Raw genomic sequence first — 27,319 nt, 5'->3', positions numbered from 1 at the left:
CACTGAGCAGCGCGGAGGCACGTCCCCAGGTGGCTGGTGGAGCCAGGTGCAGCGCGAGCAGGGGCTGGGGGCGCTGTAGGGGGCTCGGGGAGGGGCTCAGATGTCCTTCCCGCAGTCCGGGCACAGGATGTCGTCCCTCTCCGTGAGGAAGCCTCGCCCCACCAGCGACAGCGAGCACTTCTTGCAGTTAAAGCAATTGTTGTGCCACTGCCGCTCCTCGAAGGAGATGTACTTGGTGCCGCCCAGTCCTGTGGACGGAGGAAAAGGACACGGATGAGGATGGGGGCGGGGGGGAGGAGTCCTGTGTGGACCCGTTCAAAGCCCGGCTGGTGCCATGTGATCAGTGCTGGGCTCCACGTTTAAATCCCATCCCGTGCTCAGGTCGGGGAGCTCCTGAATCGCAGGAGAAAGACAGAAGGGCTCCACAGCTACATGACAATCGCCGTAATTATAAGAAGCCTGCGGGGTGTGTGTGTGTTCCTCCCACCCGAGTGAAACGCCTGAGTCACGGAGCCCAGTTCTCCCACCCCTTCCTTCCCTGGGTGCCTCAGGTCTGGTGCTCAGAAATTTGGCAATTAATGAATGAGGCGCCAAAGGGAGCACAGACGAGAAAGATGTGAACCGTCTCTGGAACTGCCCAGAACGGCCTCACGAAAGAGACGCCACGTGGGCGGGGGGCAGACGGATGGGCACGCCTGCTGCAGGAAGTAGCCTCAGCTACGCACGAGACTCGGAGGTCTAGTGAGGCCAGTGGAACGTGGGAGCGGGTTAGGAGGACGTGTGGGCAGTGGAGAAAGCCATCCTTTATCGAAACGAGGGAAGCAGGAACTCGTTTCAGTTGGGGTGTCTGACTCTGTCTGATGTCTACTTCTTAACAAATGTTTAAGGTACGTTGGCCACCTGTTACAACACAGGTGGTCTGTCCAGCCACCAAGGCCCCTGAAACAAAATGGAATCAAATACACGGGGTAATCCTTGGTGAAATTTGGATCATGATTTGCGATTACAAACGCTTTCCAGAAAGAACGGCTCAATCTGCCATGTTAAGAACAAGTAACAACACTGGCTAATAGCTGGAGGTCTCAGAGTAGCAGGAGAAGTCTGTCATTCACCCAGCAGTTAGCTCCTTTTGTAATTTAACTGCCTGATGTCTGGCATTAAATCCATTCACACGTGGGTGGCCTCAGGCTAATCCCCTGGGCTAGTGACTGACAGGACTGGGGGTGAACCCAGGTCTCCAAGGCTAGTTCTTTTTTTTTTTTTTTTAATGATCTGAAACCTAGATAGGGACTTTTTTTTTTCTAATTTAACTTTTTTTTTTTTTTTTACTGAAGTGTGGGATTAGCAGATGTAAACTATTATATATAGGATGGATAAACAACAAGGTCCTACCCTAGAGCACAGGGAACTCTATTCAATATCCTGTGATAAACCATAATGGAAAAGAATATCAAAGAATCTATATGTGTACAACTGAGGCCAGTTTTCTGATACCACACTCCCTCTGCTACTGATGGAGCTGCACCAGCAAAGCTTTTCAACTCTTTCCCTAAACATCTTAAACTGCCTTTACCCATCCTAGGCCCACAATGACTATGAGAGACCCGCAGATCACACAGCCCGGGCCCGGGCCCTCAGGCAGAACCAAACGAGTGATTCAGGCCAGAGAGTCTCAGCATTTTCTGCATATATGAATCATCTGAGAAGCTTTTAAAAATTCTAACACCCAGGTGGTCCCCCAGAGTAATTAAATCATGACCAGGCAGCAGACATGTGTAAAGTTCCCCAGAGGTGTTGAAAGTGGGAGCATTTCCAGGACTGGAGTCCCACCAGCCATCTGCGCTCCACTCTGAATTTGGGGCACATCCTGTAGTTCACCCAGATTTGGGCTCTTGCTCCACCAAGTGCCTGGGGGGTGGGAAGGGCCGACCCAGAGAGAGCCCCCAGCAGAGGCCGGGGAGCATCTGCACATCCCAGCTGCTTCCCTGCGCCTGTGCGGGGATGTCAGAGACTCACAGCCTGCGGTTTGGAGAGAATCCAGCCGAAAGCAGAAATAACGCCGCCGCCGTGGAGAAGAGGATGGGGGGAGGCAGGGAAGCGCGCCCAGCGTGCGGGGGAGGGGAGCGCGGCGGCCCAGAGTCTGCACACGTGAACAGATCCACAAGCCAAAGCCTGGCAGCCACACGAGGGGCAGGGGGTGGTACAGGCCGGGGACGGACACCCACCGCTGATGGGGCTGGCGCAGCCGGCGCACTTCTTGGCGTACAGGTCGCAGAAGCAGCCCAGGCAGTAGGCGAACTCGTCGCGGGACGTGAAGCGCTGGCCCGACAGCGGCTTCTTGCAGGCGGTGCACACGAAGCACTCGCGGTGCCACGGCTGCTCCCGGTACGTGACGCCCCCGCTGGTGATGGGCTGCGGGCAGAAGGGCGTCAGCTCCCGCAGGGGCCTGTGCCCGGCGCCCTTGTCCCGGCCCTCGCCTCTGGAGGACGCGCGGTCCTCGCCCAGGATGCGCCGCACCGGCGTCCGGGTCCCAGAGATGCTGTCCTCCGGACGGCGAGGTCACCCCTGCCGCCCCTTCCCCAAGCTGCCAGGCCCCGGCTGCAGACCCCGGATCCCCGTTCGGGACGTGGGTACCGGGGTGTCTGCCGGGACAGCACTGCCTCCTGGCAGGCAGGAGGGCGAAGCAGGGAGACCGCAGCTCAGGGGCCGGGATCTGAGGTCACGCAGCCCCTCCTCTGCCCCACCTGCGGGCAGATCGCTGTAGCATCTCTACCACCAGGTGCACCTGCTCCAACAGCCTCCTCAGCTACTCGGGTGGAAGGAAGAGGCTTAACAGACACCATGGGGCTGGCTTCCTGGGTGGAAAAAATGAGCCCAGAGCCTGCCTTCCCACCCTGTCTGTAGTCTTAGGACGCTTTTCTTTCTTTAACCTGACGCAGCCCTGGATAGTGACGAGGGATCTGTCCCCACCCCAGGGACAGGCCTTTCCAGTTTCCTTTTCCCCTCCCCGCACCCCAACTAGGTCTAGGGCCGTTTCTTGTTTATTCAAGGAGGGCGATGAACAAAGACACCTTAGGGATAGGTGGACGCTCTTTCAGAAAGGACAACAGGTGTGCAAGGGACAGGGGGAATAAGAGGTACCTTTTTGCACTGAACGCACTGCAAGGCATACTGCCTTTCATAGCAGGGAACGCAGAAGTTCTGGCCGTCCTTCGGGATGAAGCTCTTGGTTCCGATGGGCTGCTGGCAGCGATGGCAGATGAAGCAGGTCTCGTGCCAGCTGCTACCCTTGTATTCCATCTTACGGGTGCCTGTCAGGGGTCGGGGAGCAAGGAGGACAATCGTGGTTCTCACTAAAGGCCCCAGGCCAGACCACGTGTGCCTTCTGCATGTTCTGAAGGGCAGTCTTCTGTCCACCCCAGAGCTCGGGGTACTGTCCCGTCCCAGGTCCGTGGGAGGGCGCCCGCTGGCACCCCGCAGCCCCAGGGGGTTGGGGGCAGACCGTGTGGTCCTTGTGCAGCATCGCCAGCAGAGGGCGGCAAAGCTCCTTCTCACGGGCTGCGGATGAGGACGCGCCTCCGACAGAGTCCACCGCCTGGTGGAAGGGGTGTCTTTTTCTGATTCAAAGGAGCAAGCGAGGAAGCCGGTGAAGGCCTGGTGACAGCGTGACCCTGCCTGGAGGCCGTGGTGCACCTGCTAGCTGGGGCTCAGCCTCCCTGGGTGGGGACGGAGCCGTGCACCGCGGTTGGTGACTTGCAGGTGTGGGCAGGGGGGCGAGCTTTGCACTGAGTGGGGCCTCTTGTCCTCTATATGATTTCGCTGCAGAAGCCACACTGACAGTCTGCACTGCTTTCACCTTGATTTGGTTGTAGCACTTTCTAAAATCAAACCAAGGAAGGAAGCTAGCGCTCAGGTCTAGGTTTGTTTTTTGTTTGTTTCTTTCTTTCTTGGTTTTTTTTTAAAAAGTATCTAGTGCTTGCATTTTTTTTCTTTTCCCCCCACACACCAGGCCTTTTCCAGACACCCTGCCTTTGGTGCTCGGTCCGTTTCCTCTCCTGACTTCTCCATCTGTTAAAATCAGCTTGACCTTTGAGACTGCTCAAACGTGACGGCCCCAAGGCTCCCTTTCCTGGCTGCCCTCCTCTGGGCTTGTGCCTCTGTCACAGAAGGTACCAGCCAGGCTTCCCCACAGTTTTTACCTAAAACCCCCTACAGCAGAGACGGTGAGATGCACATCCCTGGGGAGGAGGAGGGCGTCGTCTTGAGATCAGCCTGCCAGAATCAAGAAAAATTCACCTTCTACTCTTAGACATATATTTGTCTTTGTCAAAGCGGCAGTTAATATCTTTCTTCCCGGGGCTTCCCTGGTGGCGCAGTGGTTAAGAATCCACCTGCCAATGCAGGGGACACGGGTTTGAGCCCTGGTTTTTTAAAGTAACCCCTATTTTTATTTTCTTTTACTTCTTTCATTTTTTTGGCTGCATTGGGTCTTAGTTGCGGCTCTCAGGATCTTATTGTTGGTGCGCTCGGGCTTCTCTCTAGCTGTGGCACACGGGCTCCAGGGCGCGTGGGCTCTGTAGTCTGCGGCACTCGAGCTCTCTTGAGGCGCTCAGGCTCAGTAGTTGCAGCGCTCGGACTTAGCTGCCCCGGGGCATGTGGGATCTTAGTTCCTCAACCAGGGATGGAATCCTCGTCTGCTGCATTGGAGGGTGGATTCTTTACCACTGGACCGCCAGGGAAGTCCCTCAAGTTCTTAAGTAATTGTTGTTGAAATGAATTAAACTTATAAATATAATGAATCCTAAAATATCTTAAGCGTCAAAACCATTTACAAATTAAGAAAATTCCAGTGTAAAACCACAAGCTTAAATCACTTACTTGATTGCACACTTTCAGTCAGAATCATAAGGTTAATTTACTCTTTAGACCAATTTTTTTCTAAACTTCACCCACACTTTACCAGATTATTTAACACACTATTATTGCTCTGAGTTGGATTCTCTTTATATGTGTGCCCTTAATTCTAAACCTTCCCAGGACTAAAGGAAGTGTATCTACCAAAGAAGCTGTCCTGAGAACAGATACCTTCCAGGGCAATTTGAGGGCTCCTTGTGCAGCTGTATCGAGCTTCCTAAGAGCTAGGGGTCCCAGCCTGTGCCCGACCCCCACTCCCCCAGCCTGAGCCTGATTCGGGGGCCACATCCCCAAAGACGGTCAATGGACAGCGTCCTCTCCCGGTTTTAGGTGGCTCTCTGGTAGGGATGCCAGATTAACGAGGTCCCAGGTGGGATTAGCTGAAATTCCGATTTGTCTGGGAGTCCTGTATTTTATTTGCTTTATTTATTTATTTGTCAAGGCTATACCGTCCAGCCACCCCTTACTGGTCACACAGAGGACATCACTGACCCTAAGTAGCCGATGAACCATCCAAGGTCCAAATCTTAGGCTCTTCTCGCCCACACTGTGTGCGTGTCTAACAAGATTCGTTTTTTAAATTATGTATTGAAAAATTCCATAAAGTATTTTTGTCCACTCTGTTCTTTAAAATGAAAGATCCCTCTCTCCCATAAAACAAAGAAACCAAAGTCCCCCCAAAGAGCAAGGGACACAGTCCCATCCTCCACCAACAGGTCACCCATCACTGGCCTTGGCACTGGACCCAGCTGCCGCCAAGCCTGCCGGGAACATAACCTGCACGAGGGCACAGCGCCCAGCCACGGCCCAGCACCCAGCCACGGCCCAGCACCCATTTGCGGCAGTAACCGACGGGGAAGGAATTCCGCGTGTGCGCAGAGAGTGCGGAGAGGGCGGGGGGGGGGGGGGGGGGGGGAGCGCGCCCACACGCGCAAGCTCTGCGAGGAGGGGCGGGAGGCAAAGGGGGCAGAGGGGGCGGGGGAAGCGCGCACACGCACATTCACACGCACGCGCACAGACGATGTCTCTCTCTCTCTCTCTCTCTCTCTCTCTGCGGGCGGGCGGGAGGGAGGCAGCGGCTTGGTGCCCACCTGGCATGATGCTCTTCTCGCACTCCTGGCAGCGGGACGAGTACTCCTGCGAGTAGCAGTCGGTGCAGAGCAGCTGGTCCTCCTTGGCAGCGAATGGCTTGTCCACAAGGGACCCCCTGCACCGCGAGCAGTGGAAACAGGCCTCGTGCCAGTGCCGGTCCTTGTAGGACAAGTCCTGCAGGCCCAGAGCACACGAGACGTGAGACGTGAGAGGGGCCGGGGGCGTGGGCTCTGCTGGACCCACAGCGAGGGGGGCAAATGGGCAACGAGGGGCTGGAATGAATCAGGTAGGATGTTTCTATTGCTGTTCTTAGGGTCACTGTTTAGACAGGGGTGTGTGCGAGAGATGCGTCTGAAAAACGAGTGGCTTTCCCTTGGGGACTGTAAGAAAGAGAAACGGCACATGAAACTCATCAGCGCCTCTCCTGGACACACAGACCCCGGGAGTCCTCTGGCCGCGAGGACGCTGGGCAAACCCAACTGTGCTGGATGATGGCTGTGATCCCCGCAGGAGGGAGGCCAGGCTGCTGGGAAGCTCAGAGACAGAACCTGAGGATGGGGCCCTGGGTCAACCTGGTGGAAAGCAGGTCAGGAGAGATCCAGTAGGTGCCATCAGCTGAGCATCGAAGACGTGAGCTGGGCAGAGAAAGGGCACAGACCAGGAGGGCAAGACAGAGGGGCGCCGGGCGGAGCTGTGCCGTGGCTCCAGGTAGCCGGCTGGGAGAGTTCCTGCCCGGCTAGACAAAGGAGGCCAAATGAATGAATGCAACTCAGCACTGTCTTTGTTGAGACTTTGAAAGTCGAACAAACCATTTAAAGTCCTATCCGCTGGGAATTCCCTGGTGGTCCAGTGGTTAAGACTCCATGCTTCCCTGCAGGGGTCACGGGTTCGATTCCTGCTGGGGAACTAATATCCCACATGATACAAGCGTCGTGGCCAAAAAAATTTAATAATTAAATAAATAATGCCCTTTCCACTAAGAACAATAATCAGCCTAATTTAAGAAGTGGAGGAGTTTCTGATCATGGGATCACTGTTATAACACTGATTATAGAATAAATGCATTTAACAGTTTTTTTGTATGGAAAACAGTATGGTAGTTCCTCAAAAAATTAAAAAGAGAATTACCACACGATCCAGCAGTTCCAATTCTGGGTATATGCCCCAAAGAACCAAAAGAAGGAATCTGCAGACCCACATTCACAGCTCCAAAGGGGGAAGTCACCCCAGCATCTGTCCACAGATGACAGATAAACATGGACTATTATTCAGCCTCACAAGGGAAACAAATTCTGACACATGCTACAACATGGATGAACTCTGAGGACATGCTAAGTGAAATAAGTCAGTCAGAAAAAGACAAATACTGAATCATTCCACTTATATGAGGTCCTGGAGGAGGTAAGTTCAGAGACAGGAAGCAGCAGGGTGGGTACCCGGGGCTGGGGCGGTGCGGGTGTGAGTGGGGACAGAGAGCTTCAGTTTTACAAGATGAAATGGTCGCACACAGAGTGTAGGTACTAAGCACCACTGAACTGTAGACTTCCAAATAGTTAAGATGGCACATTTTATGTATGTGTATTTTACCACAATTAAAAAATAAGTTTTGATTATCACGTGGCATGTGGAAAGCACCCTTCCAGAAGTTCCGCGGGTCCCCTCCGTGAGCCCCACCCCGCTGAGCTGCGAGCCGGGAGGGCGGGGCAGGGGACAGCAAGGCTGCGAGTGAACCGGGAAGAAAGGAAGCCAAGTCCAAGGACATCTGCCTTTGGGTCCTGACCTTCAACACAGCCCAGGGGGACCCTCCACGGATGACATCGTGAGAGCGAAGCCACCAGCTGTCACCAGTTGCCCTGGTTAGCGAGTCCCATAGGAGGATGGAGCCGCGCATGCTTAGGGGACTGGACGGTCAGGGGAAAAAAGCTCATTTAAAACGATCTCGTGGGTCAAAAGCACTGCAGAAATCCACTTGCCTGCGGTTAACATTTCCGGCATGAAAACACATTAGCTAGGTTGACAAGAGCTGATTTGTTGACAGACATCTGACACTAGAAAGTTTCCTAGAAATCTGGGTACCACCGCCCTGTCCTGACGAGACCATAAGCACCCAGGCAGGACTTCTAGACCTTCTGGAGGCCCAGCTCCTAGCCTCCACCCTCCCGAGGCTGCTGGTCACTTAGTCACTTGCTGTCCTGCGTCTCGAGTCCCGTAGTCAAGGGAAGGACTGCTCACGCCCTGGCTTCTGCCTAGCCCAGGCTGGTAACGGCAGCCACGTGGAAACATTCCCCCATCCTGGTCCCACCCCCATCCCGCCCCAGGGAGCTAGTCTCTGTCCTTCCCAGATGCCGGCTCAGCTGAGTCACCAGCTGTCCCTTCCCTGGAGCACTGTGACGCTCACACAGCTGCTCCCTTGTCTGCCCCTCTCAGGCGCGCGCGCACGCACACGTTTCTGCATTAACACTCCGCAGCCCTGAAATGTTCATTCAGGGGCATTTGATAATTCTCAAACCTTCTGATGAAATGTTTTTCCTCAAGATAAATACCAACCCACGCCCCTGCTCTCAGAAGCCTCAGTCTCTGAACAAGCTAGCATCACTGTCGGGGGCGGGGCCGTGGGGAACTGGAACCAGTCCCACCCCTGTTCCAGCTGCAGCCAGCGGTGACTGCCCTCCGGTCACCGCCCTGCACACCTGCTGTGCCACCAGTGCCCTTGGGGACCCAGGAGCACAGTGTCTAAAATGCCTGATGTATTTCATCCCGGTGCTTAAAGCTGAGGGTTCCAGACTCAAACCCTGGCTCCGCCACTGTGGGGCTGGGGGTGAGTCACCTGACCTCTCCCAGCCTCAGATCTGCCCAGAGAGACAGGGATGATGGTGAAGCCCTGACAACGGTCCTGGCACACTGACACGGCTCAATTCATGTCAGTCTTAGATGCCAGCTTGTGGTGACAGCAGGTGCCCCGAAGCGTCTCTTGCTGAGATCACATCTACTCATGAAGACGGGGATGGAACGGACGCCCTCATCTAAGCTCCGAGCTCCTGGCTCGGTCACTGCTCTGTACAGTGCTTTCAGCCTCCGCAGCCCTTCTGAGTCTAAAATTCTTAGTCCCCTCTTACTTGATTTCAGCCGCACAATAACCCCACGGAATAAGGTTTATTCCCATCTGATAGGTGAGCAAGTTTAACGTAACAATGCTAAGACGCCGTGAACCCCGTTTCTTGCATCCCTCCTGCTGACCTGCAGCCCGGGAGCATCTCTGCAGGCAGGTCTCAGCGCGCTCGCCCAGCCTCACCCTCTGCCCCGGTGTCCTCTACTCACCCTGTGCCCGTGCCTGACCTTGGGAGGCCCGCCCCTCCGCCCCCTTGGCTGTGAGGCCCCGCGCGGACACCAGCCGCTCGGTGACGCCTGTGTGGCCATGAGTGATGCTGGCCCTGCAGGACCCTGTGCCCCTGGTGCCACCCCGCGGGCACCCCCGGAAAAGCCCACGTCATGCAACTCATTCAGGACCACACATGGAAGCCCTCATCTGCTGCTGTGCTGTCGGGTTTCCCGTAATCCTTCTCTTGTGGGGTCCTGAAAAGGGAGTCTGAGTCAAGTTGATAATTCACGTCACCACCTCCTCCTGAACTCACTTCTGCAGAGTCCATGCCCTGTGGGCGCGGAGGTGGGAAATGCCACTGGCTTTAGGGGCTCGGGGCTCGTGGGGATGGACCGGAAAATGGCACAGAAAGGCCATGCCTCCAGGTTAGGTTAGGTTGATTCGACCCGGTGCCTGAGCCGAAATGCACGGCTGCTCTGAATGCTCGTCTGTAAAACTGGGTTCCTAGCGGCTCTTTCCACCTCTGGTGTTCATGGCTCCAAACAGAGTTTTAGTTTTTAGTACCGAGCTAGTCTCGTCTCACTTAATTCTGTTTTGTGTCGCGTACGCCACGTGGTCCCCAGAGATACCATTTAGACGCTGGAGGTTCAAGGCTAAGACATATGGATGCACTGACTTTCAAGAACTTGGGAATGTTCTAGAAATACCCTGGTTTTAAGGTTCTGTAGAGAGAGAGCATGAAGGGGAGAAACATAAAAAAGGAAGAAAAAAAACCTTTGACACGTCGCAGAAAAAAGACCAATGCTAATCTAATCTTATGCACACAGAACGTCGTAAATTGCAGTAAAATGTCTGATAAACAAGGTAAGATAAGGCCCAAACACTTCCTTTCAGAATTTATATTTTTCCATTTTAGAAATATTCCTAATATGGGAAGCGCTTGTGGCTTTGCTCCGAATGTGCCCTTGTTGAGACCTCAGCTGAGCGGCAGGGGGAGTCAGTGGCCTGGAGGCACCCCCCGCCCACTAGTTAATGAGGGCAGCTCCGGGCAGGGGGGTCCCTCACCCTCTTTTACACCCTGTCTATCCCTCCTGGGCTGGGAGAAGCTCAGCTGCTGATTCCCAAACCAGCCAATCCTCAGATCCACGGGATTTCACCTCATCAGTGGATCTGCCGTGTCGTTCGTGCTCAGCACTCTGAAAAGGTGTCCTGCACTTTGCGACTGTCAGGCTACCATGTCCCCAACCGCACATTCTTTCCAACCCTTGAAGAACGATGCTGTGCAGCCCTGTCCCAGGTGTGCCCTCGAGGGGGACCTGTTTACTTATTTTTTTAATTTATTTTTACTATTTATTTATTTTTAATTTTTGGCTGCCTTGGGTCTTCGTTGCTGCACACAGGCTTTCTCTAGTTGTGGCAAGCGGGGGCTGCTCTTGGTTGCAGTGCGTGGGTTTCTCATTGGGGTGGCTTCTCTTGTTGCAGAGCACGGGCTGTAGGCGTGTGGGCTTCAGTAGTTGTGGCACGCGGGCTCAGTAGTTGTGGCTCGCGGGCTCTAGAGCGCAGGCTCAGTAGTTGTGGCGCACGGGCTTAGTTGCTCTGCGGCACATGGGATCTTCCAGGACCAGGGCTTGAACCCCTGTCCCCTGCGTTGGCAGGCGAATTCTTAACCACTGCACAGCCCCTAGGGAAGCCCTCAATGCTGGTTTTAGACCTGCAGAAGGTCCTTTGACTGTTACCACGTCTTACTCTTCGCAACCCCCTCCAGGCACACGGGTGGGTGGGTTTGGAGGCCCGTCTGACTTTATGGCACTGCTCGCAGAGACACGGAAAACCCAAAGTCTGAGCCAGGTATGTGGCCCAGAGTTTGCTAAAGGCACCAATTTGCTGATGGGAGGGATCAGCAGCCATCTCTGAGTTCTGGCTCAGCTTATCTTTTCTTTGGGTTTCTTGACTTTTTGAAGCCCGGGACTTAGGTAGACCTATCCCCTGAAAAACATCTGTAATCAGGCAAAAAAAAATTTTTTTTGCTGGTATCCACAGGTGTCCAGGAAAAATTTCTGGAAGAGCATAAGGTCAGAGGATCATAAATTTTTATTTGTATTACCTGTTGTCAACTATTCCACTAGCCATAAAAATGAATGATTTTTACCCCTGGAGATCACAGCATTTCCTCAGAGTTAACTAAACAGAAAGAAAGAACAGAAAGAGAGTCCGCATAGAACTGATGCTCAAACACAGATAAGCTACCTATGGAAGCAGGTCATCCTGAAGTCCTGCCTACCTTATTTGAAAGTCAGTCAATACCCACAACATCAGCCTAATCCCCAGTGGCTTGCAGTATTTTCAGTTATACACAAATGTCCTTCAGAGGGAGAGCCAAGTGGGGCTTATGGCACCCCTGCTATTTTCAGCCAAAAGAACAGCCACCAGACCCGCCAGCCTAGGTGCTCTGCCCAGCGCCCCTCCTGTCAGGCTGGGGCTTCTCTTCCCGAAGTGCAGGCACATTTTTCCTGCCATCACTTCCTCCACAAAACCAACTGCATAATTACTTCTGAAAGCCAAGAAAACCATTCCAAACATTCAGAAGCCCCAAATGGCAAGGTCTAACTGCAAGTTCACATCTTTTTCCTTCCCACATGTGCAGAATCACGTGGCCTAACTCCACAGAGTGAACCGTTATCCGGGTTGAAAAGTTCAGCGTGATTGACGCCTGACTTTGCAGCAGTCTTGTTGATTTTGGCCCCATTTGGGGAATTCTTGTTTATCTGCTCCTAAAGCCTGTGCTGAAGGGTAACCAGTTTCAAGGGTCTGTCCACTAAATCATACTGAAGAAATGATCAGTGACTTCGCTTTTGTTTTTACTTTAGCCCCCGGGCAAGGATGATGAGCCCTAAATCTCCAAAACGTCTCCTTTAAACCAGAGTTGTTTGTCAGAATGATATCTGAACCTCTCAGCTACTTATGTCTTTTACAGGTAAAGCCTTTATAAAATAATTGTTTTCCCTGCTTCTTAGTTCTTCCTCAAAGCGGACATTTTTATTGACGTTTCTCTAGTGAAAACTGATAAAGAGACAGGGTGAAGCTTCGAGAGGCAGGGGGAGGGAGCAAGCTGCAGGGAAGCAGTCGGAAGAGAAGAGGGGGTGGAATTTTCCACACCATCGGCCGCTCCTTAGAGCACTGAGTGCATGGTAGCTATACACCACGAGAACCCATGACGCAGGCTCCCTTGTTGTAGCTCCCTTTTATAAACGTGCAGACCGGCACAGAGGGTTCAAGCCATGGGCCCACGATCTCACAGCCAGTGAGACGCAGAGCCAGGATGGAACGGGACAGCTTGGTGTCTGAGCTCTTGTGCTTGGCCTGGAGATGAACGCAGAAGGGCCCGGACACCCATCACACAGAGCTGGAGGTCGGAGGGCAGGCGGCTTTCAGACAAGCAAGACCAGCTACTTTTGCTCGTGGTCGTAGCCAAAGCCCTGGAGGTTTTAAGGCTTCCACGGGACAGGTGCCGAGTCCCATTTCCCTTCCGCTCCATGTGACACTCCTCTGTGGAGCCACGACACGTGGCTGCAGCCTGGGCTCAAGTGGGGGCATCCCACACCCTCTGTCTCTGCTCAGGGCAAAGGCTTCTTCCCTGTAACATGGAAATTATCCCTCGACTGTCACTAAACACCTAGCGCCAGTAAGCCGGCTGCTCACTGACCGTCATGGGAAGGATGGATGCGACAGAAACGGGGCAGACACGCGCTGGACCACTCCGGATCGCCCCCGGCAGGGCCAGCCCTACCTGCTCAGCTGGCAGCCACACATCCTGATCCTCCCCACGAAGAAGAGAAGCCCCCCCAATGCCCCAGTGCAGGCAGGGCCTCTCAGCCCCTCCAGCCGGGGGTGGGCGCCAGCTCTCCCACACTCACGCTCACCGCGCCAATACTGATCGCGCGCCCCTGCCCCATGAGTCAGCCCAGGAGGGAGAGCGCTGCCCTCGGGGCGGCAGGTGGCTGGTTAGATAAGGATGCTGACCACGGGGCCATCACAAGTGGACCTGGGATGCTCGGCCTACACGTCCCGGAAAAGCCCCGACCAGGTGCAGTGGGACTGAGACCGGCAGAAACCAAGTCCATGGGGAGGAGGCCGGGAAAGGCCGGTGAAGGGTCTGAGCCCAGCAGAGGGGCCTCTGGGGTGTCCAGGGTGATGAGGACCCGGACGTGAGCACAACTGTGCTGAGAAGCACGTGGTTCTTGGGGAGTCCAGTGTGGGTGTCCGGGGAGTTGGGAGGCCTGAGGGTGGGCGGGGAGCACGGGACTGGAGGATGCCCAGGGGCGGGTACCTTGCAGTCGCAGCCGATCAGCTTCCCGCACTCCTCGCACGTGCTGGCGAAGAGGGCCTCGAAGCAAGCCACGCAGTAGGGCCGCTCATCTCGCAGGACGTACTTCCGGCCGAAGAGGGAGTCCTCGCAGTGGTGGCAGTCGAAGCGCTCGGTCATCCTGGCACCAGATTTCTGCCACCTACCGGGGAGGAGAGAAAGGACAGGTTCAGTGAGCGTGCTCGATGTCCCGTGCACACGGCAGTGACCGTCCTGCTCCGTGAGGGCCACCTTTCCCATCACCTTTCCCATCGGTGGCTACATCCTCTGCGTGAGCAATCGACACTCACCCTTGAAGCGGGTGTAATTTTCAATGATACTTTTAAAAACTTAGCTGGGGGCAGTTCTGTGTCTGAGTACATTCCACTTCTTTAAAAGTCCCAATTCTGGGTGACCGTGTCAGAAAACGTGATCCCAGTTCTGGACCCAAGAAAGAGCTGGCATCAGAGCCCTCATCCCCTGGAAGGAGTGCCTGCTTCAAACGTGGGACGCAACCGCACATCTTCCCGTTCTCCCTGCCCCCAAAATAGCACAGCAGGGATAGTGCTCATTGCTATAAAAAGACTTTCCGCGAGCTCCCCTTTATGATTCATGAATTTGAATAAGAAGAAACCACAGAAGCCAAGGGACGGGTGTCAGAGCTGGTAAACCTGAGGCCACGGGAGCATCGCCTCGACCCGGCTTCACTGGGAAGCACGCCCGGCCCCTGCCCAAGAGGAGGCGCCCTGGGGTGGGGGGGGGGTCTCATTCCTCCCAGGGGACAAGACTCTCCTCTCAGCCCAGGTATCCAGGGAGCAGGAGAAGGGGAAGGGCTGGCTTCCAAGGGCAGGGATGATCACGGTGGGAAACACAGTGACGGCAGTCAATGGCCAGTCCAGGCGACACCTCGAGCTGCATTTTTCCAGGATGAGTGCGGTGTGTGTCTGAGCAGAAAGGACAGGGAAAGGGCAGAGGAAGGCGGGAGGTTTCACCCTCCTCCCTCCCCCCTCCCCATGTGGTTCCTGCACAAACATGTCAGCACCACCCCAGAAAGAGCCGGGCTACCCTGGGAAGACTAGGTGTAGAGAAACGCCTCCGAGCCATTAGAAACACAGTGCAACTTCTTTAGAAATATCTTCTCAAGTGGCAATATTTGATTTGCTACAAGTGAAAAAGCTTTATAAATGATTAAATATGGAGACAGGTTGACTGTGTAACTCTGTGCGATGTTTCACAATCTCTGATTAAACTTGATTCCATTTTCAGTCATTTCCACCCACTTAACAGTGAAATTCCAAAATAATACCCCAGGATGCAAATGAAATATTGCTGTCTGGTTTATGAGATAATAGCGAATTTGATAGTGTTTATTTATTTTGTACTCTTGTGTATATAAGATCCTGACAACTGTAAGCAGAGAAATGGACAACTTTCAAGCATCCATACTTGGTTACTTCTGTGTTTATAGGACAGTTTTTTTCCTAAAAGTATAAAGCATGCAGCTGGACACATGTGGCGAGAGCCAGCCCCCTGAATTGCTCTTCCTGGAGTTAAAGAAAACATTGTCTGGACATTCTTGCAATAACATCACAAGATGAGGCTCTTGAGCGTTTGAATTTTTGTTCTGAAACACAGCATGTAAATATCCTTTGTCCTAAGGCCACCATCAGGTTGCAGCGGCTATGTTGGCAGAAGATGCAATGCTTTCCTGTAATTCCTCAGTTAACTGGCCTTGAAAGTGGCCATCGTTTAGTTCATCGCAGTTAAGCGCCGTCCCTCCAACATGTAGATTTTTCGAATAAAGGCTGCCGTTTACCTGTGGAACCTTATTTGCCTATTCTGGTCACACAAATTTAAGAATAATGACTTGAGGATTTGAAATAAGAACAAGGAAAGGAGATAGGGCTATATATAGATCATAAAATTTTTTAATCTGGAAACAATTTGGGAGATTATCTATGACTACCTCATTTTATGGATGGAAAAACTGGAGGCCAGGAATGTTAATGAAAACAGAAGATTCATATGAGCATTCCCAAACAGCCATCTCACTTAGAAAAAAGAAACTCCCAATCTAAATGGAAAGGTGGTTCCATGTGGGTTTGGACAAGCACAGGCCCTGCGGGGGAAAGGAGACGACAGACCATAGACTGCACCAACCCCACTGAGCACCATTCCTGTGCTCTGGAGTCATCAAAGTGGGGAACTGTTTTCGTCCCAGGTAAGGCCCTGGTGATGCTCACAGACCTGGGATATGCTTTCTACCTCCTCCAACTCTGCAGGACTGGGACAGAAATCATCTAACAGAGTAAACTGTGAGAACACACAGGGCTCCACATCGGCTGAAGGGGACCGAGGTGACCCCGAGACAACGCCCCCATCACTGAAACCAACTCCCAGGAGGACCAGTGTGGCCGCGACGGGCCCGGAGGGTCCGACAGCCCCTGTTTCTGCAGAACTGTCTTGGACGCTGGTGGATCTCTCTCCCATCTGGTTCCTTATCTCCTCTGAGAAGTCACTCCAGTTTTATTGACTAGGACAGCACTTATGCTTAAACCAACAAGTTGGGGTGGAAATTGAGGCCATCACTAATGAGGGGCAGAGCAGAGGGACACAAATCTGAGCGCATTTCCGGCAAGTTACAAGAAGCACAAACCCCTGAGCATCAGAATCAGTAGCCCACGAGCTACTGAGGAGACTAAGAGCGTCCCTTCCACCACAAGGTGTTTAAAACCAATTCTTCTTTAATCAAATGCTACCAAATAGAAAATTATTATACAAAATTGTGTACTTAAAGTTATACGATCCATCTTAAGCCTCTTTTTAATGGCAAAAACTTAGCTATAGCCTTGCATTAGACACCTCCTATAACTCCATTTTTTAATCTTATAAAATGACTGGTTGGGCTTCCCTGGTGGTGCAGTGGCTAAGAATCCGCCTGCCAATGCAGGGGACATGGGTTCGAGTCCTGGTCCGGGAAGATCCCACATGCCATGGAGCAACTAAGCCCATGCGCCACAGCTACTGAGCCTGCGCTCTAGAGCCCGCGAGCCACAACTACTGAACCCACGTGCCACAAATACCGAGCCTGTGCACTAGAGCCCATGCGCCACAACTACTGAGCCCGTGCGCCACAACTACTGAAGCCCGCACCCCTAGAGCCGGTGCTCCACAAGAGAAGCCACCGCAATGAGAAGCCCGTGCACCGCAACAAAGAGTAGCCGCCACTCACTGCAACTAGAGAAAGCCCGCATGCAGCAACAAAGACCCAACGCCGCCAAAAATAAATAAATTAATTAATTAGTTAATTTTAAAAAAACAAACATAACATCTTGGTTTTTTTTAACCTAACTGTGCACAATCTGCTTACCCTCTCTCAACTGCCGTATCCCTCCCCGCGAGTTACCTGTCACTCCTGCCCATCACCTGGTGCACAAGTGCTGGGAGCATGAAGCAGCAGCAAGCCAGGAGACATCTGGACCGCAGGTGTGACTGCTGACTTGTTATTCATGAACCAAACCCAAATCCCAGCGTCTGGGAGTTCTCACCCCTCGCTCGTGGTTACGTCATCCTCTGATATCATCCCCCTTGGCTCTGAACAAGCACCCGGATCTTAGGGGGCAGGTTTGCAGATGTGGCCACAAGGCTCAGCCACCGACCACGGTGCTGGGAGAGAAGAGTCCTGGAGTGAGGGGTGGGTGCAGAGCGTTGACTCCGATTAAAACCAATTCTCCCCCTGCGCTGAGTCCGAGGCAAGGACACAGGTTCAGAGCGCAGTGGGCAGCAACGCGCAGGGCTGCCCCATGGAAAATAATGACTGTCTGCAAGGTCCACAGGCTTATACGTGTGGGCTATTTTTATCTTCTCAGGTTTAAGAACTGTCATTGTCTGGAGTTGCAGGCTGGTAGGGGGGAGGGAAGAGAGAAGAGAAACAAGAAGGGAGGAGGAGAGGAAGTGGAGAGGTGGGAAAAGGAGAGAAAGGAAGGAGGAGGGAGATGGGAGGAGGGCGTTTACGGCCCAGGAAGCAGGTGCATTTTTTTTTTTAACCGGAAACATTTCTTGGGAATCAAGGGAGGGGCAGAGTTTCAGGTGTTTCCTGAACAGGAGGCCCTTTGGGCCGCACGAGTGTCCATGGAGCACCCTCTTCAATGCTCCCTTTTTCAACTACGTACTTTAATCTGACCCCAAAGATGCCATTTGCCTCCTGCCCCTCGAAACCCACACGTCTCTATCCACGCGGGTCCAGGAGACCGCCCTAACCCCCTTGATTCCTCCAGAGAAATCTGTGAACATTCCCAAAGCCTTCCCACAGGCAGGAAGCAGCCTCAGTAAGTCAGTGCTGAAGAAGCCATGCCCAGCTTTAAATGCCACCCGGGTCCCAGGTGGGAAACACCATGGCTTACCAACATCCAGAGCTTTTTAGAGAAAATTAAGAAAATTGGTCTGTTGCACGTGGGCTTGCTCTTTTGAAGAATGTACTGGAAAATGCAGTGTTTTCATGACACCACAGGACGCTGACTGCCTGTGCACCTCCCAGCCCCCAGCCGTAAGCCCCGCAAAGGTGGACCCTAGGATCACTGCGGCCACACCAAGTGACAAACACGGGTCAGGCGCTTCATAAACACCTGGGGAATGAATGAACGGACACATGGATGGGCGGCGGATGAACACAAATATCCCAGAGCACAAACATGTAGGCAACATCCAGAGTGGAAACGAGGAATGTTTTATGTGAACAATCCACTTTGCATAGCAAACCCCAGATGTAATGGGGCTTGGCATCCGATGCTGGTACAATTTCTAATGCAACAGATCCTGAGCTGCATTCTTTCTCCTCCGCCTCTGGCCTCTTCCCCCTTCCAGAGACACTGCTGCTTCCACAGTGGGTGGAACTGTTCTTACTGTGTTTGGATCCAAACCCATGTGAACACACAGCTGCACAGCCCCGGATGAGGCCTGGTCAGGCCAAGACGCACAAACCTCACCATGAGATGCTCCCAACATCTCTGTGCGGAACTGCCAGCCCCCCTGACCCAGGCTCCAGGTACCAGCGGGGCCCTGGGTGTCCTACACGGATGCAGCAGCCTATAAATCAGAGATCCTCTGTCCAAAGGCAGGGGCTCTCACACCAGAAGGGAAGCCAGAGAACACTCTGCACCAGTTTGTTTTTCTATGAACAGAAGGATCAACACACGAACCAGCTTTGCTACCCCGACACTCTCTCCATTAGTCCAGCTGAACTGTTTCTCTTAAATAAAAATTCTGGTGAAAGGGAGAGGGACACCAGCTTAAGGGATGTTGCTATTTTTAAAAACATATTATAGTGTATTTAAAATTCATTTGAAATCCATTTTGGGATTCTTCTAAGAATGACTATGCCTATTGCTGTATATTTATGGCTTCATTTACTGAGCCTTTTCTGACTATATAGGCAGAGATCAGGGAGGTATTATAACTTGATATATAAACTGGTAACTTTCAAAAACGTTCAACAAGCTTGATTTGTCCATGCTCATGTTAAGAAATGTTTTGTGTGAGAGACAAGGCTAGAATAAGGTGAACTGCTGTCTTTGGAATTATCTTTTGGATACTGAAAATGGGAAATAACAAATGTCAGATTTCTGACCTTAAGACCATAAACTAAGAATAGTGACACTTGTTTTGATGTCCTGCGGACTTTTAAATCCAGTCAACAAGGATATATTAACTAACTTCTCTTTTCTAGGTACCGTCTTAGGCCCTGGGAGACTGAGATAAAACACACAGTCTCCGAAAGAGTTTAGTTCTAGCTCCAAAGAGTTTAAATCACCTTTAAGATACTATCTGGATATTTAATCTCGAAACGTGTCAGTTCTGTCTACGCAGGACAAGAATCATTACACGGGCTAGGACGGCGATGGGCCTCAGGTCCGTAACTAGCACGTGTGTGGTGTGTGTGTGTGTGTGTGGTGTGTGTGTGTTGTGAGTGTGGGGTGTGTGTGTGTGTGTGGTGTGTGTGTATGGTGTGTGTGTATGGTGTGTGGTATGTGTGGTGTGTGTGTGGTGTGGTGTGTGGGTGTGTGGTGTGGGTATGGTGTGGGTGTCGTGTGTGTGTGGTGTGGTGTGTGGTGTGGGTGTGTGGTGTGGGTGTGGTGTGGGTGTGGGTGTGGGTGTGTGTGTGTGTGTGCGGTGTGTGTGTGGTATGTGTGGTGTGTGTTTGGTGTGTGTTGTCTGTGTTGTGTGGTGTGTGTGTGGTTGAGTGTGGTGTGTGGGTGTGGGTGTATGGTGTGTGTGGTGTGTGTGGTGTGTGCGGTGTGTGTATGGTGTGTGGTATGTGTGGTGTGTGTGTGTGGTGTGTGGTGTGTATGGTGTGGGTGTGGTGTGGGTGTGTGGGTTTGGTGTGGGTGTGGTGTGTGTGTATGGTGTGTGTGGTGTGTTGTGTTGTGTGTGTTGTGTGTGTGTTGTGTGTCATGTGGGTGTGGTGTGTGTGTGTGGTGTGTATGGTGTGGGTGTGAGTGGGTGTGTGGTGTGTGTGGTGTGGGTGTGTGGGTGTATGGTGTGTGGTATGTGTGTGGTGTGGTGTGTGTGTGGTGTGTGTGGTGTGTATGGTGTGTGTGTGGTGTGTGGTGTGTGTGTGGTGTGTTGTGGTGTGTGTGGTGTGTGTATGGTGTGTGTGTGGTGTGTGTGGTGTGTGTGGGTGTATGGTGTGTGTGGTGTGTGTGTGGTGTGTGTGGTGTGTTGTGGTATGTGTGTGGTGTGTGGTGTGTATGGTGTGTTGTGTGTGTGTTGTGTGTGGGTGTGTGGTGTGTATGGTGTGGGTGTGGGTGGGTGTGTGGTGTGGGTGGCAGGGCGGGCGTGTACCCCACCCTCTCTCCCTCTGCTTCCTGGGAACATGCGGTCCAGTTATCCATGTCTGTTTACACAGAACAAAAGGAAAAACCCTCACTGCCCTTCAGGAGTCTCCTCCCATCTCCAAAAGGCAGCTCTCGGTTTGCTCTCATCCGCCTGGCCTTCCATCTGCAATGATCCCAACTTCCAGGAAAGGCTGGCCCCTCACTGTCCCCGAAACCCTGCTCCCCATGGCGTTTCTCTAGCACAACCATCAGGGCCCTGGCACAACAGGCGTGCACACCTCCTGCTGCTGCCTTCGCTTGCTGCCTAAGTTGGCTAATTCTTATTGGTTCCAAAAGTTGTACCACCAAACATAGACCTATTTTCTTTTTCTTTTTTTTTTTTTTTGCGGTACGCGGGCCTCTCACTGCTGTGGCCTCTCCCATTGTGGAGCACAGGCTCGGGACGTGTAGGCTCAGTGGCCATGGCTCACGGGCCCAGCCGCTCTGCGGCATGTGGGATCTTCCCGGACCGGGGCACGAACCCGTGTCCCCTGCATCGGCAGGCGGACTCCCAGCCACTGCGCCACCAGGGAAGCCCCAGACCTATTTTCTTGAAACCTAAATGTTTACAGGCTTCAAGGATGCTCTTTTACATTGGTTTTATTTACCCATAAAAACAGGGCAGATGAAGTTCCCTGGTGGCGCAGTGGTTAAGAATCCACCTGCCGATGCAGGGGACACGGGTTCGATCCCTGGTCCGGGAAGATCCCACATGTCGCGGAGCAACTAAGCCCCTGCGCCACAACTACTGAGCCTGCGCTCTAGAGCCCGCGAGCCACAACTACTGAAGCCCACACGTGCTCCACAACAGAAGCCACCACAATGAGAAACACGCACACCGCAACTAAGAGTAGACCCCGCTCTCAGCAACTAGAGAAAGCCCACACGCAGCAACCAAGACCCAATGCAGCCATAAATAAATAATTTTATAAAAAACAAAAACAAAAACGGCAGCCACTTCTCCTGTGGGCACAGACACTTAGAAACACCTAAAGGAGATCTGTAAGTCACAGACTAAATCAGGGCTGGCAACGTGTGGCTGACAAAGGCCAAGGATGAGCAGGGTGACATGTGATGTCCAAACTCAGTGTGTGAGAATCACCCATGAGAAGTGGACTAAAGATGGACAGACCAGAGGCTGCCCTGAACCTCTCATCAGAGACCCAAGAGGGTGGGCAAGCACTTTTTACACCGAAAGGAAAGTGAGGACCACCAGTAGCAAAGGAGTGATGGAATCTTAAAAAAAACAAGACTGAGAGCTGGTGGGGAGAACTGGGAAGCAAAGTTACTGGGGAACGGTAGTAGTCAGGGTTCTCCAGAGAAATATATATATATTATATGAAGAGGTTTATTATTGATATTAGGAATTGGCTTATATCATTATGGAGGCTGGAAGTCCCAAGCAGCTGACGAGCTGGAGACCCAGCAGAGCTACTGGGTGGTTCTAGCCTGAGTCTGAAGGCCTAAGAAGCAGGGCGCCAGAGGTTTAAGTTCTAGCTCAAAAGCCATCAGGCTCAAGACCCAAGATGAGCTGATGCTTCAGTCTGAGACCAGAGCCTGGAAAGGACGGAGTCCCAGCTCCACAGTAGGGCAGGAGGTGTCCCCTCCTGCTCAGCCTTTCATTCTGTTCAGGTCTCCAGCTGATTGGATGAGGCTACCCACTTGGGAAGAGCCCTCAGGCTACAGATTAAAATGTTAACCACACCGAGGAACACCCTCACAGACACACCAGAAATAACATTTGTGTCTTGGATCCGCACCTGGTGGCCCAGTCAGGTCGACACAAAATTAACCATCACAAGAGCTAACACCGAAATCCACCAGTCAGGACAAGAGAGGCCATTCCCTTAACTCACCCCAAAGTCACAATGCCAGCCTGGACTCCGGAAGACTGGGCTCTCAGCCACTAGAGAAGGGCTTGTGCGTTCAGTTCAAGGTGGCCACCTTCAGGAAGTGACTGCTCAGTATAAGTCCACGGGACCAATGTGGCTCTGATAAAACTGTCCTGAGAAAACCACCTAGGAAGTATCCAATGTCTCTTTCTGCTCATGGAAGCTCACAGAACTGGGTACCTCCTGGCGCTGAGTCAGAGCAGCTTAGGTAAGTTACCTGCCTACTCCAGCCCCCTGCTGATAACGAGGCAGCCTGAGCCCCAGAGGCTGGGGAACCAGCCCAGGGCCAGACAGGAAGAGAACCCAGACCTCCTGAGCCCAGTATGATTTTTTTCAATATCCTGCTGGGTGGGCCCTTTTGTCTACAATTTAGAGTCTTTTCAGTACTGGAAGTGGTTTAACAACAACCCTGGGTGAAAGTATGCAGACTAAGGCCTCACTGAAATGTTCGGGTGCATCCGCCATAGCTTAGTGGTTGGAACTCAGGCTCTCAAGTTAAAAGCTGCCTGCGGTCAGCTCTCAGGGTCACCATTTCTAGGCTGGAAAACCTTAAGAAAAGTTACTTTGATCTCTCTGTGCTTCAGTGTATCTGTAAAAATGAGGGTAATATCCAATTTGTATACACTGTTTCTGATGTGCAGGCAACCCTGAAAAGCAAGCCACCATCTTATCTGTGTTTTCCAGCTGTTGAAACTGAGGCACCATGAGATTAGGTGACTTGGCCAAGACTGCACCGCTCGGGGCTGATGGACGGGAATGTGTAAGCTCAGGCAGCCTAGCTCCAGCCCAAGCACACGGGCTACCTGCCACACCTGCCTGGTGGCACGTTTGTACCTGAGCCTACCCCACTGTGCCTGGCACTGCCTGGCCTGTGGTAAGCCAACACAGCCCTCTGAACACGCAGCTGTGCAGAAGCACTGAGGCACGCCAGGATAACAAACACTGAACCCCATTCTATATATTAACTGATAAGCCTTAAAAATTCAGAATGAAAAACACTGTGAAAAATTTCATATAGATGCACAATAAAATATTCTTCACTGCTTGTTTTATAGGAGTTTAACAGGCAGCCTAGGAATTCCTGTACTTCTCATACTTGCCCCAAATGTTTTTTAGTCGAAATCACCTTCAGGATACCAAAGCCTCTCCCTCTAACGTATTATTACAAAACACACACAAGCAGGGTAAGTTAGCGCCAAAGGGATGGGAAGTATTTGGCATTGGTTCTGAACACAGTTCTCCCGGCTATGAGCCCCAGCTGTGATTTATTGTGATTTAAGTGCCCTAGTGCAGCTCATTTAACCTGGTTAGACTAGTGGGAACGGAAACCCAAATGGGTATCCGAAAGTAAAGAGAACTCTCTTCATTTGTCAATAAAACATTTAACTCTCTCTTCCTGCAATCTTAGGTATGCTAAGGTATCACACGAGTACAGTTTAAGATTACTACCGTGTTCGTCTAAAACAAGCCCCCCCCCCTTTTTTTTAACCCTGGTGGTTCAGTAGTTCAATTTCCCCACGGGTCGATGCCTGAGGCCACCGGCAAGCTCCACTCCTTCCTACCGCAGGGAAAAGCCTGGGCGCCCAGCCCTCTGGGACCACTGGCTTGGTGGCCCTCCTCTCCAGGAGGACGGCTGCCTTCCTCCCTCCGGGATGGGGCGGGGTCCCTCCCACCCAAGGTACCCCCGGGGTGTCCCCGTGGCCCAGCTCCCCTGTCCCCATGTCCCCCCACTGCCCAGCACCCCCTCCCCAGATGTCCCCACCGCCCCCGGTTCCTCTGGCCCGGGGTCCCCCTCCGCCCAGGCTCCCCCGTCCCCGGCCCCCACTGCCGGCCCCCTGGCCCTGGCCCGGCTGGAGCGCACTCACCGCGCGGCGTCTCGCGGACGGCGGACGGCAGCGGAGGTCCGGGCGGCTGGGCCCGGGGAGAGGCGCGCCCCGCCCGGAGAACCCCGCGTGTCATTTGACCAAATAAGGAGACGCTCGCTGGGCGGCGCGGGCGGCGCTGCCGGGCGGGCGAGCGCCCCTGGGCTCCGGGGCGGCGCTGGGGACCCCGGCCCTTTGTTTGCCGCGGGCGTTTCCTCCGTCCTGCGGCGTCGCGAGCGCCGGCTCCGGGGCTCCCGCCGGGTCCCGAGCGCGCGGCGGCCCGGCCGGGGAGGTGCGGGGGCGCGCGGCGGAGGGGCGGCCACTTACCAGGTCCGGAGGAGCGGGAGGCGCGCCGAGGACGGGGGTTGCGGAGGGGAGCGTCTCTCTGCGGCCCCCGCGGCCCCTCTGCCACCAAGTGAGCCTGCCGATGGCAGGAAGAATGGGGCAGGCCGGGTCTTTGTCCCTCTCGGGAGGGGAGGGGAAGGACCAGTCGCCCACACTGCAGGCCGAGGGCTGCTCGGACGTTCTGTGGCCCCCTCCGGGCCAGGAAGACCTAGCAGAGGAGAAAGCGCCTCCCACACCAGAGCCCAGGCCCCCGAGCCCGGCCTGGGGGGTGGGGTGGGTCAGAGGCGGAGAGCTCACGACGGCCGGGATGGAAACGTCCACCGCGTGCAGCCGGGGCGCAAGGTGGGCAGAAGGACCGTGGGCAGGCGTGTCGCGTTTAGCAGCGATGGGCCTCAGAGAAGGGAAGCTATCTGATTGCTTTCCCTTCTTTGATGCTCTGTGTCCCGTGATGTTTTAGCGGCTCCCCATGGGCCTCCAACACGGAATCACAGAACCTGAGCGCCATCCTATTAGCTACCACCTACTGAGATCTAGCTCTACCGCGCATCTCATTGGATTCTCGCCCCTTAAAAGTTAAGGGTTAATAATTCCCCCGTTTTATGGTGAAGAAATTTCAGCTCCGAGAGGTTTGCTCAAGGCCTGCTGAGCAATAATTATGGCAGCTGCCATCTGACCTGGAGTCTGTCAAGGCCAAGCCCTGTTATCTCACAGGAGAGGAGGTGCCCCTAGTCCCGTCAGTCACTCCAGGGGCTGAGACTCGCCCCAGACCTGAGACCCCAGAACTCTGCCTCGCCTGCTTCCTGCCTGAACCTTGCAGCTTCTCACCAAGAACGGAAATGTGGGCTCCGGACCTGATTTCCCACTGACAGTCAAAGCAGGCCCTATCTTGAAATCCAGGGCAAACTGTGTAGAAAAGCCTTTCCCTCTGACAGTTACCTAGGTATGTTGTCTATTTAGTCGCAAATTACAAAATGATCTCCTAGTTCTCAAATGATGAGCCGAAAGTTTCAGTTTGTAAAAACAAATTGAAAAAATAATGAAACATTAATTTCTGCATTTATCTTCTTTTCGCTCTCTTTTGGCTTACTTGATTTTATTTTACTTTTTCTTTTAGCTTTCTGAGTTGAATGTTTAATTCATTTATTTTAATTTTTTAATTGATAGTTATTTGGTTCTATAAAATTTTTTCTAATTACTTTAGTTATGCCACACAGACTCTGATATGTTGTGTTTTCTTATTATTTTAAGAAATTCTACAGTTTAATTTTGTATATTTCCTTTGACCTAAAGGATAGCGGAACATATTAAATGACGCTATGGGGATGTAATCAGCAAAATCGAGACTCTGGAAGCAAATTCACTCAGTTTCTACAGTAATATCACTCAGAAAAAAGAAAAAAAAAAGACAGAGAAAGGAGAGAGATGGAGGAGGAAACCAATAGATTAAAAAAAGACTTAACCAACGGCAATGAATGGATGGATCGATCTTAGATTCTGAATCAAAGAACAAACTATTGGAAAAATAAGTTTTCATGAGACAATCTTGGGAAATGTAACACTAACAAATGGTGACATTAATAAATTAATATTAATCTATTTTAGGTATGATAATGAAATTATACACACACACACACACACACACATATTTTTAAAGCCCTTACTTTTCAGAAATAATACCAAAATGTTTACCAATGAAAAAACATTATGTCTGGGGCTTCCCTGGTGGCACAGTGGTTGAGAGTCCGCCTGCCGATGCAGGGGACACGGGTTCGTGCCCTGGTCCAGGAAGATCCCACATGCTGCAGAGCAGCTGGGCCCGTGAGCCATGGCTGCTGAGCCTGCGCGCCCGGAGCCTGTACTCCGCGACGGGAGAGGCCACAACAGTGAGAGGCCCGCGTACCACAAAAAAAAAAAAAAACATTATGTCTGGGGTTGTTTCGAAATAATTTGGGCTGAAGGGTATATATATATGAAATAGTATCAGCCATAGATTAATGGTAATCGTTGAAAGGTGGTAGAAGTTCATGATACTGGTCTCTTTCTTTACTGAATGCTTGAAATATTCAGTAATGAAAAGAATTTTAATTACAAATGCACGTATCATTTGCCCTTAACCCAGCATTTCCCCTTAAAGGAAATTAACTTACAGGTAGACTTGCTCATGCATAAATCCATATACATACAAGAGTAGTCATCGTAGAATTGTAATAGCAAAATATTGGACCATGTTATATGCTCATCAACTGGGCCTAATTAAATATCACATGGTACATTTTAGAATTATTTCTACATGCAGCTGTTAAAAAGAACAGCTGTTCTATATGCTGTTAAAAAGAACGAGGTAAGTATATTTATTAATTTGGCAATAGTAACCAACCATTTGTGTTAATAAGGAATGGAAGGGGGAAGACAATATATATATAAAATAGTGGTTGCCTCTGGGGAGTTCTGGGTGGCTGGGGATCAGGAGTACAAGGAAGACTGATTTTTACTGTAAATCCTTTGTCTTTTTTGAAATTTTGAGCTATACGTATGTATTGTCCCTTCAAAAATAAAAAGTATTTTAAAAGTTAAAGCAACACATGCTCCTTCTTTAAGAAAAATAGGAAACAAACTTGTTAAACTGAGTTTTTAGAAAGTCAAAAGTGGTTTGCTAGAAAACAAATAGAGGAAGGCGGAAT

At 52.2% G+C, this 27,319-nt stretch overlaps 1 protein-coding gene across 2 annotated transcripts; it reads right to left on the bottom strand.

Moving 5' to 3' along the window:
• Window positions 1–13: 13 nt before the first annotated feature.
• Window positions 14–25,090, bottom strand: FHL2 (four and a half LIM domains 2). 2 transcript variants are annotated; one of them, XM_060117854.1, is made up of 6 exons: window positions 24,621–25,090; window positions 13,653–13,830; window positions 6,006–6,180; window positions 3,142–3,311; window positions 2,226–2,412; window positions 14–248 (listed from the first exon to the last, which is right to left on the bottom strand). In XM_060117854.1, the coding sequence occupies exons 2-6, from the start codon at window positions 13,806–13,808 to the stop codon at window positions 97–99; spliced, it is 840 nt and encodes a 279-aa protein (XP_059973837.1). In that variant the 5' UTR covers window positions 13,809–13,830; window positions 24,621–25,090; the 3' UTR covers window positions 14–96. The 2 variants fall into 2 exon arrangements, with proteins under 2 accessions (XP_059973837.1, XP_059973838.1); XM_060117855.1 differs by lacking the exon at window positions 24,621–25,090 and adding an exon at window positions 24,297–24,402.
• Between the last annotated feature and the right edge of the window lie 2,229 nt (window positions 25,091–27,319).

This window comes from Mesoplodon densirostris, chromosome 14 (assembly GCF_025265405.1).
Source record: "Mesoplodon densirostris isolate mMesDen1 chromosome 14, mMesDen1 primary haplotype, whole genome shotgun sequence".
In the NCBI taxonomy this organism is placed as follows: Eukaryota; Metazoa; Chordata; class Mammalia; order Artiodactyla; family Ziphiidae; genus Mesoplodon; species Mesoplodon densirostris.
This window is presented reverse-complemented; position numbering and strand designations above follow the sequence as displayed.